General features: G+C 44.0%; 1 protein-coding gene across 2 annotated transcripts; it reads right to left on the reverse strand.

Annotated features, from left to right (window-relative positions):
* Positions 1–3956: 3956 nt before the first annotated feature.
* ATP5L (ATP synthase, H+ transporting, mitochondrial Fo complex subunit G) lies at positions 3957–16718 on the reverse strand. Of its 2 annotated transcripts, XM_018566161.1 has the most exons (4): positions 16523–16718; positions 12372–12532; positions 11793–11937; positions 3957–3968 (listed from the first exon to the last, which is right to left on the reverse strand). In XM_018566161.1, exons 1-3 carry the CDS (start codon positions 16584–16586, stop codon positions 11839–11841), a joined length of 324 nt encoding a protein of 107 aa, XP_018421663.1. In that variant the 5' UTR covers positions 16587–16718; the 3' UTR covers positions 3957–3968; positions 11793–11838. The 2 variants fall into 2 exon arrangements, with proteins under 2 accessions (XP_018421663.1, XP_018421662.1); XM_018566160.1 differs by lacking the exon at positions 3957–3968 and having other exon boundaries at positions 11755–11937.
* Positions 16719–16878: the final 160 nt, after the last annotated feature.

Here is a 16878-nt window from a genome sequence, read left to right on the forward strand (position 1 = left end):
TAAAGTTTAGCTGCAAAGATACAAAAGGCAAAAAGTACAAAAGTAAGTTCAGTGGATATACGTAAAGTAAACTTCTACTGAGGGAAATAAAGAGGCTGCCATTGCGAGGCTCCTTCTGAGAAAATATGTAAAGACTTGTGAAGCTGACATTTCTATAAGCAATGTTGTAATGTGCAATGTTTTTAGTATCCATATTGCACTACAACACATTTTTATAATGTGCTATATATATACGGTGCTTTCCATTAGTTACACTATATAGACAAGGAATGGGGTGTTGAATCAAAATGCAAGTTGTGTTTTATACATACAAATATGTTAAAAAAGGCCTGAGCTGCAGACTGGAGTTCAATTTTTAAAATGCATTCAAGTTACTTAAAGGAGAACTATGGGGTCAGTGTTTTTCCCCATAGTTCTTCTTAGGGTAACGGGAACGCGTGTGAGTGGGCGGTCCTGACGGGACGTTTAAATATGCCCGCTCAGATCTACGAAGCTCCTGGTCGGCCGTATTATATAACGGCCGGCCGGGAGGCATTTAATCACTACATACCCAACTGACTCAAATTGTAGTCCAAAGAATAAACCGATTAGTCCATGTTTGTTCAGTTGAATAGACACTGGTAAGATATACACAGGTGTCAATAAGGGAAAAATGAAGTCCCAGATGAGGAGCATAAGAAATTCTTGTGCTCCAAGGCTCCCTCTGGGGGCCATAATGAGGTGCTGCATATGTTTTATAAATACAAGTCACTTCTCAAAAGATGATTTTGCCATTGTTGTCAAATGGTGGCATATAGCCAACTAAATGGCTTAGGTGAGTTTGAGAAACTGCATCTTCTGGTGTAAGGAAGAGTTCAGGAAGAGGAATTCACTTTTCAGAAAGGCAATAATGAAATCATAAAGTAGTTCTTCCTGAAAAGCCAGCACAGGCATGTAGTGTATGGGACAAAACATTCCCTCTATGCTGAACAAGTCGAAGAATTCTGAAGTTGCAAGTAAATGACTACTAATGAACTACTATTCTGCGTTTCTGTCGAGAGTATTACTGGGAGTTGTAGTCCCCTATAGCCGTTAACATTCTGCATTTCTGTAGAGATTATTGCTGGAAGTTGTAGTCTCCTATAACCGTTACCATTCTGCATTTCTGTAGAGAGTATTGCTGGGAGTTGTAGTCTCCTATAACCGTTACCATTCTGCATTTCTGTAGAGAGTATTGCTGGGAGCTGTAGTCCCCTATAGCCGTTACTATTCTGCATTTATGTAGAGTATTGCTGGGAGTTGTAGTCCCCTATAGCCGTTACTATTCTGCGTTTCTGTCTAGAGTATTCTTGGGAGTTGTAGTCGCCTACAGCCATTGCTATTCTGCGTTTCTGTCGAGAGTATTGCTGGGAGTTGTAGTGCCCTATAGCCGTTGCTATTCTGCGTTTCTGTATAGAGTATTGCTTGGAGTTGTAGTCCCCTGTAGCCGTTACTATTCTGCATTTATGTAGAGAGAATTGCTGGGAGTTGTAGTCCCCTATAGCAGTTACCATTCTGCATTTCTGTAGAGAGTATTGCTGGGAGTTGTAGTTCTCTGTATACGTTAGCATTCTGCATTTCTTTAGAGAGTATTGCTGGGAGTTGTAGTTCTCTATATCCGTTACCATTCTGCATTTTTGTAGAGAGTATTGCTGGGAGTTGTAGTACTCTATAGCCATTACAATTCTGCATTGTTCCATAGGTCCGCCACTGAAATGACTGCTTTGGTCATCTAGGGCAACATACATCAAAATGACTTTCTTAAAGGAGAACTATGAGATGAATGATTTCCACTCACCTCATAGTTCTAGCCGACCTGTGACAATGAGACTGTCACAGGTCGGCTCAGTAGATCGGGAGGTGAGCGAACACATACCAGGTTCGCTCACCTCTCGATCCTGTCACGGCTCTCTGCCGTGACAGGGGGAGGGCTGGATTCCCCTCTCCCCGCTCCGATCTGCCAGCGCTGACTGGTGGAACGGACAGGGGAGGGGGCGGGTACAGCTGGCTCTGCCTCTAGATAGGCAGACCCAGCTGTCACTCACGCAGCTGGTTGGTTCCCGTCATCTACGTAGGGATCCGCTCCGGCTGCGGCGTCTCAGTATACCGCGAGCTGTAGCTCGCGGTATACTGAGCTTAGGGTAACGGGAGGACGCTAGTTTGTGTCCTCCCGTTACCCTAAGGAGAACTATGGGGAAAAACACTGACCCCATAGTTCTCCTTTAAGTTGTCCTTGGTGAAACACCTTGACGAGACATCGTTTTCCCCCAAAGTCCTATGTGAAGTAGTTCTCTACACTTTGACATGACTGTTGCAGGTGACTGTTCATGGCTCTCTCCACCAAGAAATGGCACGGCAGGAGGAGTATCTGCAGGAGAAGGGTTGTGAAGTGGATGAGCCTCTTAACACGCCCTGAGTATTGGGGACCTAGCCAGTGCTACTTTATTGGTATATTTACTTCTTCACCAGGAGGAATACCCAGGTCAGTAATGGCAGTCTTAAAGTGACACTAAACTCAGCAATTGATTTCTACTGTGAGCACCTTTGAGCAATTATAGGCACCTGCTGTGTACAGATCACAAAGCTGTATCTTATATGGAAAATATTAACTGCCTCCGGGCCGGCCGTAGTAGAAAAACGGCCGGCCCGGAGCTCTCTAGATCTGAGCGGGCGTCTTTAGACGTCCGCTCAGATACGCCCCCTCGCGCGTGCCGAGCGGCGAGGAGTCCCCTCTCCTCTGCAAGAATGCGGAAGTGTTGTATAATACATCACTTCCGCATTCTTGTGTCACTCTCCAGCTTCAGAAGCTGCAAAGAAGCTGATGGAGCAGATCTGTGCTTCATCAGCTTCTTTTGGGGGGTCCTAGGTGACATTAGGGGTCTTGGAGACCCCTGATGTCTCCATAAAGAGGACCTGTCACATATTTTGCTATCATATAGGGGGGGTTTATTTGGCAAATTTAAGGCCCCCCCCCCCCCAAATTTAAAGGTACAAATAAAAAAAAAATAAAAAAAAAATTAAAAATTTTAAGTCCCCACCCATACATACACGCATGCAAACATGCGTCGGGGGGGCATACGTGCAAAAAAGACGATTGCGCCCATTACGCCGCACATGTTACATATCGCCGCGAACGTCCGAGTGAGAGCAATAAGTCTAGGGCCATCAATCACTGATAACACTAAACTGATGAGCGGTAAAAGCTTTTGAAGTGTCACCTATGGCCAATTTTGGGTATGGTAGTTTTCTGCGATTTTCGCAGGTGCACGCAATTTTAAAGCTTAACATGTTTGATGTCTATTTACCCGACGTGACCCCGCCTTTTATATTTTACCAAAAAACTGGTTAATGATAAATGTTTCCTAACAATGTAAAAAAAAAAATTTCTGTAATTTTTCCTAATTATAATAAAAAATAAAACCCCCAGTGGTGATTAAATACCACCAAAATAAAGCTCTATCTGTCCCCAAAAAATGGTATAAAATTCATTTCAGTACAGCGTTGCATGACGGAATAAACGTCAGTCAAAGTACTGCAGCGCTGAACACTGAAAAATGGCCTGGCCAGGAAGGGGGTCTAAACACCTGGTCTTGAAGTGGTTAAAGTAGAGCTATGGGCAAAACAAAAAAATTACATACTGTAAATGATGTCACCTATTAATAGCATTTACAGTCACAGCAGTCTTTGCTTTTCTGAGTCTGCCCTGTAACATCTTTATAGCTGTTCAGCAAAAGCGACAGTTACATTTACAGGATGTCCCACTATCAACTGCCATATGGTCAGAGCAGCTGTTTAATATCCAGCAGGGGGCGCTGACTACAGTGAATTGGATGAAAGCACAGTTGTCTGGAGTCCAGACAGGAGGGCAACAACCATGCTACACGTTGGAAGCTGGGGTCATGTAATTAAAGGAGGTCTCAGAGTTAGCAGAATCCAGCAAGATCAACAGACTCAACTTACACAATTTTAAACGAAATTTGCAAAATTACATTAACAAGGCAAAAGGGGGTTATTTATACAACTTAAGTATTTGAGTTGATATACATGTTAATGACTGTTTACTCAGGAGCATTGCTCTCATCCTAATAGGCCTGACCCCCTCCTGGAATGAAATTAAATTTAAATGTTGTAGAGGAATAACTGTGGAAGAGGCTGGTTCTTGTTCTTGTGTCATCTCTTTTCTCCCTTCTGGTCTCTCTGTGCTGTCTTCCCTCTATGGGACTTTTTCTTCTTTCCTGCTGTAGTTCCTGCTGTAGTTCCTTAGTATTGAACCAAAATCGGGATTGGAATAGTCACTGAATCTGACGCTATAACATTACAGGGGGATCTGGATAAAATAGGGGAGTGGGCAACTATGTGGCAGTTGAGGTTTAATGTAGATAAATGTAAAGTTGTGCACTTTGGGGTTAAAAATAAGAACGCGGATTACACACTAATGGGAACTCCTCTGGGGAAGTCCGAAATGGAAAAAGATTTGGGGGTCATCATGGACCACAGGCTGGATAATAGCTTGCAGTGCCAGGCTGCTGTAAACAAAGCAAGTATGGTCCTGTCCTGTTTTAAGAGGGGAATGTTTTGCAGGGACAAGTCTATAATTGTGCCACTTTATATATATCACTGGTTCTGCCTCATCTGGAGTATGCGATCTAGTTTTGGGCACCAGTGAACAGAAAGGATGTTCTTGAACTGGAAAGAGTCCAGAGGAGGGCAACCAAACTAATAAAGGGGATGGAGGACCTGAGCTATGAGAACAGGCTACTAAATTTAAACATGTTCTCATTGGAAGTAAGGAGATTAAGGGGGGACATGATTCTAATGTACAAAAATGTTTACCGGGGATAGTAACATTAGCAGCAAACTCTTTACAATTAACTCCATGATAAGGACGAGAGGCCACCACCTAAAATTAGTGGGGAAAAAATGTCAGCACAAGGGGCAAAGGGGTTTCTTCTCAGTTAGATCAGTCAGGGTCTGGAACTCGCTGCCATATGCTGTGATTTCGGCTGAAAGTGTGGAATCGTTCAAGAGGCGATTGGACGATTTCATCAGGGACCGTAATATTGAGGGGTACAAGTACCCATAAGAATGAGAACACACAGGGACCTATACATACACACACATCAGTAGAACCATACACATACACACAATAGGTTTGACTTGTTGGACATATGTCTTTATTCAACCTCAAATACTATGTAACTATGAACCATCAGTACTTTGGCTTCAAGCTGATAGCAGTTCCAGTCCTGAGAACCAGTAGACTTACATGACACCCATAGGTATCTTGATTTCTAGTGCTTTCACCACAGCTCTTATTTCATATCTGGAACTAACTGTAACTAAGTTTTATTGAAGGAAATATACTGGCACTAAGTTTTATTGAAGGAAATATACTGGCAATACCTTGTACTGATATTAAAAACTCCTCTATGGGTCAGATCTGGGTATAAGACTATAATAACTGTAATTTCATGAATCATAAGGCATTACAAATATTAAGATAAATCATTGCATTTCTTAACCATCTTTCTTCCGCCCATTGTAATTAAACGGCCTGGCGGAGGCTTCCTGGTTGCGGGTGGGCATTTTTGAATGTCCTTGTGCCAGCACCTGCTCCCAGTTTCATGCTCGTGCGTGAGTGGGGCGGCACACACGAGCAGAAAACCAACTGTATTTTAAACAGCCGGCAATGCTTGTTTGCATACAAGCGTTCAGGCGGCTGTAGAGCCGACCGAACGTTTGTATGCTGTCTCCAAAGGTGCGCCCCCCTTCGCTGCCACCGATCCCGGTCTCTGCTGTGACCGGAGATCGGAGGGAGATCAGCACACGATCTCCGGTCTTTGAATGCAGAAACTGAAAAATGGCCTGGATAGGAAGGGGGTTTAACACCTCAGTCTTCAAGTGGTTAAAGTGGACCTGAACAGAAAAGGTTGAGATTTTCTTTTGCCTATGTTATAAAACGATGTTTGCAGCACACGTTAGGTATCGCTGTGCATTTTGGAGAGAGAGCCCTAATTTTAGGTCTATTATTCAGGGTAAACTCTAAATTGATTACTTGTAAATGCCTTTAAAGGGTTACCCATGGACAATTTTGGGTACAGAGGTTTTTCGTCATTTCACAGGCGCACAGAATTTTAAAGTTTGACATGTTTGGTATCTAATTATTTGATGTAATATAATTGTTTATATTTTACCAAAGGATTCTGAATGTTTGTGTTTGTGTGCACTAAAATTTATTGAATGCATTTTTTTATTGTTAATTTGGGTTTAATATACAGTTGACAACTCAAAAAATTGCATCTGGCATCATTTTATTCTCCAGGGTCTCTGCTTTCAGAAATAAATCATTTTGTGGAAACAAATAGTGCATGTGGCTCCGGCAGCAAAACTCTACCATTAACAGCACTTCCTGTTGCAGGCTGACAACACTAACAGGGTTATTCACAAAAGGGTGAAGAGTTTGGGGAAGGCAGGAGAAGGGAACAAGATTACACCTGTCATGTTTTAATTGTTCTCTGTAACCCCCGTTAAGCAGATTCACCCTCCAAATTTTGGGTTGTCATCAGAACAGGAATAGAATTAGAAATGTCTGGTGCTGACCACCGGGGATTTCCCTAATTTTGGAGGGATTTTCTCTCACTTCCTGGTGTGACCATATTAAAGGAAGTGAAGGGAAATCTCCCCAATAGGGCACAGAGGGCCAAAAGAAATGATGGGGTTGTAACCCACGTACTCTATACAAAAATAACCAAACTGAGAAATAGATTTATGGTTTACATACACTTTATACAAAGAGCTAAAACCTGAGGCATATTTTTTATAGACTGTGTGCCACCCATGGAAAACTAGTACTTGGTTACTGTCGACAAGGTGTTTGTGGCAAACTTCCCTCCCTTCCTGACTCAAATTAGACAAGATCTGAAGAAGTGGCACAGGAGGAAATTTCTCTTGGTTTGGTAGAAATAGTGTTTTAAAAATGAATATTCTTCCTCATCTTTTATATCTATTTCAGAAGCTTCCTGCCTTTCTAAAATCAGTTAGGAATGAGTTTGTCTCCTTTCTTTGGGTGAATAAGTCTCAAATATTAAACACTTCTTGCATTACTGACAAACCGGTCAGAATTGAAGGAATGATGGATGGCGCTAAATACAGGGAAATTCTTGTTGGAAAACGGTTTCAGTCTCCCAGAGATTTGAGAATGGGACGGAGGTTCACCTCCCAGCAGGACAATGACCCTAAACATTGTGCTAAAGCAGCACTTGAGTGGTTTAAGTGGAAAAATGTAAATGTCTTGGAATGGCCTAGATAAAGCCCAGACCTCAATCCAATTGACAATCTGTGGCATGACTTAAAGATTGATAACTTTTTCAAGCCACTGTAAGCACTGCTGAATTAATGATGTGTGTTGGGGGACTTGAAACTCAGTCTTGTATCCTTAGGACACCACCTCCTGCACCCAAGCATCAGGTATGCAAGACTTTAAAGCATCAATGAAGGCCATCAGAAGTCTCCCCTCTCTGGAATGTGGGGTCACCTTGATGCCAAGGAGGGATGGTTGGTGGATTTGGCTGACTTGAATATGCCAGGTCTTGTGGGTGGAAGGAAAACAAAGCTTAAGGGGTCTCAGTGCCGAAGCCAAGAGATTAGCTGGCCAACATAAAGCCTTACATGACTGTAGTAGAAAAACCTCCTTTGAGAGGACAGAAGGCCCAGCAACAGCCAATGTAGGCAGAAAGGAATCTGCATGAATGGAGGGGATAGACTCAAACACTAACGGGTTACCTGACACCAGTACTGTAAAGGGGCACGCTGCAAGCAGACCAAAACTAATTTGTGAACAGTGTGCCGGGGACACCTAGTGCATTCAGGCTGCCTACTCTAGGTCTGAACTCAGACATGTCGCAACTACAAATGCAATAGCCAACATACAGGCTGTGGGGTAAAAGGGGTGATTTGAGCACCCAAATGTCAGAGAGACAAACTACCCGATGACCCATTTGGATATACAAACTGCAGGCCTCCTGTGCTGAGGCAGAGAACACTGACCATTTGTTGTATAGCTAATCTCAGTGTCAACGGCAAGGTCAAAGAGACACTATCCATCGAAGGCTAATCAAGTTAGATGTTCATTGGATACAGTATTTGGGTCACGACTACGCAGCCAGAGTGCTCTGGACATCTATATGGATATCAGTCCCATGCAAGACACAAGCTTAGATACTTGTAACAAGTCATCACAACGATCCCTTTTGAGGGAATAGGCCGTGTTAACGCCCCCTAAACTACTAGGGGAATGCAACCAAGCCCAGTGTGAGGCAAGGTCTTCTGTACTCACAAACCTGGGCAGCTGGTGCTAATGAGGATTTCAGGCACCCAGAGAGACCATGTCTTTGTAGGTAGGTGCAAAGAGACCAGACATCCATATGGTGCTTTAGCATGAAATGCAACAGCAGGCTGGTGCTTCCTCTAGGTGGAATGTCAGAAAAGAGAGCGGAGAAAGTGTGTGTAGCACTTCACCTAGCAGATGATGTCAGTGCTCAGTCCCTGAGCCTTAACCCTTACGAAGGTAAAACAACAGCAGAAACGGGGAAATTTGAAAAGGCGCCCAGTGGTGCAAATCAGGAGATAACTCCCAATGCTTTAGCCCGACTGGCCTTACTCACTATGCAAGTCTTCAGAGACAGGGTCGCACATGGGATTGTGCCACAGCTCTGGACCTGGAAAGCATTCCAGGGCTAACACAGGACACCAAGTTCTGGAAATCGCCATAATGCAAAGCCCAAACGTATATTCCAGGCTAGCCCAACATGTCCAAACCAGTGGGGTCCAGGTACGGCCTGCATAGCTAATGCCGAGAAAATGCCAATCTGGATAGCTACTATGCAAAGTAGGGATGCTCCGATACCATTTTTTTCTAGTATAGAGTACGACTACCGATATTTTGCTTTCGGTACTTGCCAATACAGAGTATCGATACTTCTGCTGGCATGGAGTTGGCTTCCTGGGCAATTGTATTCCCAGCTTCCTAGCTTCAACTCCCAGCATCAAGCCGCCTTCTCGGCCAATCAGTATCACGTCGGCTTCCTGGTAAGCCGGGAGGCGGGTCTTTACTCGCCGCCCAACTTCCTGATCACACGGGAAGCTGTCTCCATGTTACCCTACGGCACTGCCAGTCAGAGAAAATCTTCCTCTGACCAGAAGTTCCGGTATCAGGAAAGGTGTCAGAGCGTTTTCAGCGAGTACGAGTCCTCTCCCAAATACTCGGTATCGGTACAGATACTAGTATCGGTGCATCCCTAATGCAAAGGCTAGCTCAAGCAAAGAGAATCTTGATAGGCTAGCAACAAAAACATTTTTCAGCAGAACTTTAGAAAAGGTGTACAACCTACTAGGACACTAGCAAAATAATGGAGGCATGATGGGTATAGAGCAGGGGTAGCAAACCTCCGGCCCTCCAGCTGTGGTGAAACTACAAATCCCATGATGCATCTCTATTTGGGAGTCATGTCTGTGGGAATCTTGCAATGCCTCATGGGATTTGTAGTTCCACCACAGCTGGAGGGCCGGAGGTTTGCTACCCCAGGTATAGAGGTTATACAATTACTGGATTAAAATGTTTCTGTTTGTCAGTGTCCAAACCTCCTGTATGCAGCAGCATAACTGTAAATTCCTATGACCCTCAATTGACACTTTGTGCACTAGATATAACACAGTGAGATCCTGGAATTAAACTTAGCTCATCCTTCCAGTACATGTGACCTGTACATTAACCCCATTCTCCTTCTCCCTCTGTGTATGACCTGTACATTAAATGAGGCATTGTACCATTACCAAGCTCTATGATTTAAAAGACTTCTTCACCCAACATTGATATTTCATCTTTACATGAAAGTGTGTCAGCTCAATCACCTCTTTTCCCATAGACTCGGGTAATTAAATTTGTGCCAAGTTTCCAGCAACGTCCATCTGCGGCCACTGTTTAAGGCCCCGTTCACATTGGGCGATTTATCACGCGGTAATTCCCGCTATATCGCGGCTATTTACCGCGCGATATCGCTCAATGGGGCAAAGGGTCCTGCTGTCGCGGGTCGTGTGTCGCTACAGCAGGACCCTTTTTGGAGCGGATTTTGCTGCGATTCCAGCTTGCTTTATGCAAGCATTTGCGCGATATCGCACAAAATGCGAATCGCGCAGTGTGAATGGGACCTTAAGGTGGCTCCAGGTAATTAAGTTTACATTTTATCCTAGGTTGGGAAGTTTGCCTGGCATCTCTTCCCATAAGTGAAATATTGGTCTGGGGAGGAGTGATTGATTAAACACTTCAATACCAGCGTGTTTCCTTATTTCCCCAATAATAATCAATTTGTGGCAAAAAATGAGATTATCTTGGAGTGTCTACTTCCCAAAAAGGGGTAATATTGGGCTGTGTTTGTACTGTGCGGGCATTTCTATTTTAACAAAGTAATGTTTGGTCTTTCTCCTTAAAGTAGTATTAAGGTCTGGGCCTTTTCTACCTTAATGCATTCTCTGCATTAGGCTAAAAACGGGCCAGCGCCTTTTTTTCTACCTCAGTCCCCCCCCACACTTACCTGTCAGCTGCCCTCGTCCCCGCCACCGGTCCCGAAGCGATCCTCCGCTCCCCGAACTTCTGGGTTTCGGATACTGATGGCAGAGGAGCCATAGGCTCCTTCTGCCATCAAAGAGGGAAGGGACGTGGCCTGCCACAGGGCTGTGTGTCGATGGTGGCACCTGTGCAGGGGGCGGGGGGAAGAACGCTGCGGGGACCCACTAGAAAACGAGGAATGAAAAACTTTTAAAGAAAAAAAAAAAAGGCAGCAGCCTGCAGCAAAAAGGAGGGTCTATTCTTTATTAATCACTTTAAAAAAGAACTATGAGGAGAGTGAAAATAACTCAGCCTCCTAGTTCTAGCCGACCTGTGACAATGAAACTGTCACAGGTCGGCTCAATAGATCGGGAAGTGAGCGAACACATACCATCGCTCACTTCTCGATCCTGTCCCTGCAGAGAGCAGTGACCGTCACTCACGGCACGCTGCAGGGATTCCCCCCTCCCCTTTCCGATCCTCCAGCGCTGACTGGCGGAACGGACGGGGGAGGGGCGGGTACAGCTGGCTCTGCCTCTAGATAGGCAGAGCCAGCTGTCACTCATGCAGCTGGGTGGATCCAGACAGTGTCGGGATCCGTCCCGGCGTCTCAGTATACTGAGCTTAGGGTGACGAGAGGACGCTTGTGTCCTCCCGTTACCCTTAGGAGAACTATGGGGAAAAGCCCTGACCCCATAGTTTTACTATATTAAAGGAGATCTAAAAAAAAAAAAAAAGCCAGTTGTCTCAAAAAAAGAATAAAAACAATCACAGGACTCAAAAAACAGACTGGTAACGGAAGGAGTATACACAAGCTGCTACTCAAGTGGTTCATGCACCAAAGCAATGTAAATCTGCTGCAGTCCTGGATCCTGTTTTCAGTTAAGCATTCTGAGCCTTGGCCAGACTTTGCTTTTGACTTCAAATCGTCACCTATGTATCTATATCTATCTGGATTTCTATTTAACCTCTCGTTACCCTGGCCCAATTATCGGCTCCTGTGTTCATCTCCCTGCCACAACCATCTTGTATAAAAAGTCGATTTTTACTTTGCTCTGACGCGATAAAAAACAAAAAACTGTCAATGTTTAAAGAATACAATGCAAATAAAGAAAACTAGGCAGATGTGATACGTTTAATTCCATTTAATTTACGGAGTCTATGATTTCACAAAAGTCAGAATGAAAGGATTTTAAACTGTACAGTGGAAGAAAGCCTCAGACATTGTATCCAATCAGGCCACCTTTTCCAATGCATTCTCCGATGTAGAACCAAAATAGAACCTCAGTTGCAACCAGACCATTTCTAAGAGCGTCCTGTGGGGACAGCAAAGGAAAAAAAAAATGTTATTGAGACTTATGTCAAAACTGTAGTAAAGATATGAAGTTATTTCTACTGAACTATAACATTGTAAATTTACATAGTGCCTGCACATACCTGTAGCAGTTGTATAGCTCAACTCAAGGTACTTTATTAGGCAAACACTGACTAATAAGAAGTTGATACTTAGGCCTGTCCCATCCGTCACTCATTACATTTAGTAGCCAACAGTGTACTAAACTTACACAAAAGTTTAGTCAGGCACCACTTGGTGCCAGCTTTTCATCCTTATAGTCAGTTTAGTACTTTTAATCTATTCACAGTTGGACTTAAAAACAAACAACCCATGTACTATCCCCATGTACTTTACACTGCACATCTTGTGGATCAATTAGATTTCTCAGTCCTGTATCTGGACCATTTCTCTTACCCTGACAGTAAGTTCAGATACGCGACCCCTCTGGAATGACTTTACCAATCCTTTTATGCCCTCAATGGCTTTTGGAACCTCTGCAGGACTTGGAGGAGTCAGCTCCACGCGTGCATAGTGCCAGAAAGTTGCAAGTCGTGGCCGTGAGTAGCTGACAGCAGCTAGAAAACAAAACAAAAAAATCCATTATTCAACAATACAAAAACATGTCTGAAAATGCAGAAACACATAAAGAACCTTGTAAACTGGTTGCAGTCTGTTTCCCCATTTAGGAGATTTCACCTCATTTTCTTTCTATTTAAAAGGGGTCAGAAAGGAAGTGAGGGAGAATCTCCCCAACTGGGATACAGGAAGCAATCAAAATGATTTTTCTAGCAAAGTTCACAAGGGAAACAACCTCTCAATTTTCCCTCTCTTTCTGTCCAGGTGACACGTAAACGAAAGCAGGAAGTAAAGGAGAATCTAAATATAGACACAGATTAAAACCTGACAGAGGTTCCAACCCTTGCACATAAAGATGCCCGAGTTACCTATATTGGACTATATCATAACCTGTTCCAGCAACTAACTTTCTTCCCAGTAGCTCATTTGTTAAGACAGTTTTAGAATGTGTATTATCAGCACTGAGCTCCGGCATTGGATAGGATGGCCTAACAACCCGACACGTCTGTTCTCAGAGGACAAATACAAGTTATCAAAAACCAAGAGATCCATAAGAGGCAAAGCAACACTATTGTAATAAATTGGAGATCCAGATAACTACCATTGTCCATTGTTGACTGGTTCAGTATCACCGGGACAGAATAGCAAAGACAGCAATAAGATGGACAGAAGTGTTATTCTTCTAGCGCATGAGCATGGGAGTTGCATCATCTTGGCATGCAGAGCCTGTGCATTAAACTGCATGTGTGGCTCAGTGTACAGAAAACAAAAAGATAGTCGACAGGCAGCTAGCTACTACTATGGCAGAAGAAACCTACACAGACTCTTCTGTCAAAGAAAGCTGAACAGCAATTTGTTTATAATTATATTTTTTTTATTTACAACTTATAACTTCCACTTTTAGGGCCTGTTCACATGAGTTTCAGGTCCTGATCAGCAGACGCAGTGCTACTGATGCAGTGCGTTTTGGCCGCGTTTTTGATGCGTTCCAGTAAAAAAACTTTTCTGGAGTGGGGCTGTCAGTATGTTAGCTGCAGTGCAGTCCGTTTTTGACGCGTTTTGCGTTTCCAGACCGTACAAAATGTGACATGGAGTATTTTTCTGTCGTAACGGACTGCGCACGTGAGAACTGTAGCCCATAAAACACATAGGGAACAATTGGGATGCATTTTGAGTGCAGGAGCGTACGGATCAGGTCAGCACACAAAACGGACGTCGTGTGAACAGGCACTTAGGCCTTGTTCCCACCAAATGCAGAGCAGATCCGCTCAGGTTTCTGCACAAGCAGTGCAGTGGGTTGTGCCGCGTTTTTACTGCGTTCCGGGCCGTTTTTGGTAAAAAAAAAAAAGTTTAAGTTTAACATGGGCTTTCAGTGCATTCCAGGCATTTGCATGCGTTTTGGATGCGTGAGCAGATCCAGAGCAGGTAAAATAGGGCCTGAACGCTGCGATGTGAACTGGAGCAAAAAATACCCATTTGAATACATTGGACTCAGTTTTGATCCGGTCTGCAACTGCTCTGCACCGCGCTTGGTGTGAACAAGGCCTATAAGAGAAAAATATCACTCAGATATTTAAACACTTGTCAGGAAATCTCTGTGCAGGCAGCACTGATCTTCATTTTCTTCTGAAGTTTGTTACGTTTGAAGATTGGTTCTTCAATAAAAATAAGGAACAGTGTTACGATGGTGAACAACAGCCATTCAGAGGCCTCATGGGTAGACAGTTTGTAACACGTGCGTATACGAAATCCATTGCAGCAATTGGCAATATACACAAATAAAGACGTAAGATGCACATATAATGTAAGGATTTGCTTCTAGTTAGTGTCTGCTGTATTTCCTCCTCCTCCTAAGCAGCAGAACAGTTCCAGTGCTAAGACTTAGAAAATATGAATGGCTATAAAGGCTGTATTCATCCTAAAAGGGCCACGTATTCTAGTCACCTATTTCATAGTAACAAATCCTGCCTTTTTAAAAAAAAAATATGCTCCATTACAGGAATAGATTGTTGTAGCTATAGTGAATGGAACGTGTTAGGATTGGAATGAGAGCTACTATAAAACTAAAAAATGTCAAGGGTTATTTTTTCATTTATGTATAGGGGGTTCTTTAAAGGACTTTCTTACCTGATCCTCACTCCCCTGGCAGTCAGCGATGGCCATTCTCCCCACTCAGACTCATGAACTGTCTCTTGTAGTCCTCACCTGTAATGCAGAACTACAGGCCCTGCATTGGACTGTATGATGTCAGCGGGCCTCCAGAGCTGGGAAGAGTTTGCAGGTTCTGGTCTTTGAGCCAGCGGAGGTGTGAGGTAAGTAAAAGTCCTTTTACAAAAAGGTCCCCTAGACAAAAATAAGCATTAAACCCTTGCACTGTGGGGGTAGACCCACTGCAAGGGGAGGTTTGCTTATTTATTTTACCTGCAGGTAGACTTTAAGGGTGAAGGTTCTTGGTCTGTTACATTTTATTCTGGAATTGCTGCTTAAACTGGCCATATTCTTCAGCCTGTCAGCTAAATCCAACAGATACTTCCAACCTCCCTGAATAGTGTGGATGAATGTTTTTCCTGCTTTGGCTATTGCAGTCTGACAGCCAGCTGTCAGATTATATGAATAATGACTGGTTGCCATTTTCAGCCAATTCTTGTAAATTCTAACCATGCCAGCCTTAAATAGGTAGTGGCCTGGAGTTCACTCTTCATACTTATCTGGCTACTTGCATGTTCCAGGTTGATAACCCATGGAGGAGGAGGACATCATTTCCTAAAGAGGAACTTTTTTTTTTTGCTTGTACTCTTATTATCCATCACAAGTTTAAAAATGAGACTGAGGCAAATTTCAGCCAATGGACTGGTAAAACCCTGAGCAGACGCCTCACTGTCTGCACTATCCTTGAGAATTCTAAGGAAGGGTTAAATAAGAACTCCAAGCAAAAGTGTTCATGCACTGCAAGCCTTTGACAGCCAAAGGCATGACTCCTATAGGTGGAGGCACAATAGGGTTTGTAGTTTGACCATAGCTGGAGTGCCATGGTTGCCTACCCCTGATCTATAGGGTAGAGGAAAAGGCTGTAATACCTTATCCCTCACTCCCCTGGCACTTACCTCTATTCTCCCACACACCTGGCCGTGGGCAAACCCTCACAGGGCTGCTGGTAGAGCATTGTACCTGAAGTGACCGCCGGCTGTAGCACCATAGAGAGGAGGCCTTGGTAGACCGGTCACATATTGTGGCAGAAGCCAGAAGTAAGGTCGGCATTACACCTTCTTCAACTCCTAGACCTCACAAGCATTTAACCCTTGCAGTGCAGGGGGGCATTTTTTCCCCCGGTGCCCAGAGTAGGTAAAATTACAGTTAAATGGCTGAAAACAGAGCGCCTTATGCTGGTGATAAAGCTTTATGAACTGAACCTCATATCTGATCAGCCCAAAAAGGACCCATGTACTCACAGACCAGGGTGTTTCGGGTTTTTTCAGCACTGAAATGCACAGAAAACAAAATCCCATGTATTCCTATGGTGGTCGTTCACCCAAACGCGCCCAATCACGCCTCACAATACAACTGTAGCTTGAAATACTCCCCGAGCTTCTTTTGTAGCGCTGATCAGCTCGTTTTGCTCCATAGACTTCAATGGAAACGCGCTGATCAGCAAATTTTTGCACTTTTTTTTAACACGAGTTCCAGTGCGTTTTTTTGCAGCGTGGACTGGAAAAACGCCCTGAAACTCGCATATAAAACGCACTGAAACGCTGTCACCTTGGTGTGAATGGGGCCTTGAGTGTGAGGGAGGAAATGTAAATAAAACCAACGTATAAAATACATAAAAATGTAATAAGATATTGTAGAGGAAATGAAGTGAACTGCTCAATGAACCCTGAAAACGTCCATACAAATACTGCTGCACAGGGGACGAGTCTCTGATCCCTGTGAGGTGAATGACATCCTACAGGCCCACATTTCATTCATCTCCTATGTGCTCCCGAGCTTACCACTTATGAGCTCAGGCGTTTTAGTTGTGACCGCCTTCACGAGTTTCTGAGCCGCCTGAGCCATGCCGAGCTGGATGAGAGGCCTAGCTGTCCAAAAGCGAAGAGTGACCTCCCGTCAGTGCACAGGAAGAAGACAGAACCTCCCAATGTCACCCTCCCAGAGCAAACGAGAGTAACGCGCTTCGGATGGAGCGCCGCTTAGTGGAAAGGAGGAGCTTAACCACGTAACTTTCTGTAGCTATCTGACCAATCAGCTTAGGACAGTACTTTGTTGTCCTTCTCAAGTCTTCCTGTTGCGGCAATGACGTATAGGCCGCGCATGCGCAGAGACAGAACTAGGGCTCAACCAATGGTAG

This window comes from Nanorana parkeri, unplaced genomic scaffold (genome assembly GCF_000935625.1).
Source record: "Nanorana parkeri isolate BGI_ZX_2015 unplaced genomic scaffold, ASM93562v1 scaffold922, whole genome shotgun sequence".
Lineage (NCBI taxonomy): Eukaryota > Metazoa > Chordata > Amphibia > Anura > Dicroglossidae > Nanorana > Nanorana parkeri.

Coding starts and splice junctions, on each gene's coding strand:
- ATP5L (XM_018566161.1), bottom strand. CDS start 16,586: ATGGCTCAGGCGGCTCAGAAACTCGTGAAGGCGGTCACAACTAAAACG. Junction 12,533..16,522: donor AACGCCTGAGCTCATAAGTG/GTAAGCTCGGGA, acceptor TTTGTTTTCTAG/CTGCTGTCAGCTACTCACGG. Junction 11,938..12,371: donor TATCTGAACTTACTGTCAGG/GTAAGAGAAATG, acceptor CTGTCCCCACAG/GACGCTCTTAGAAATGGTCT.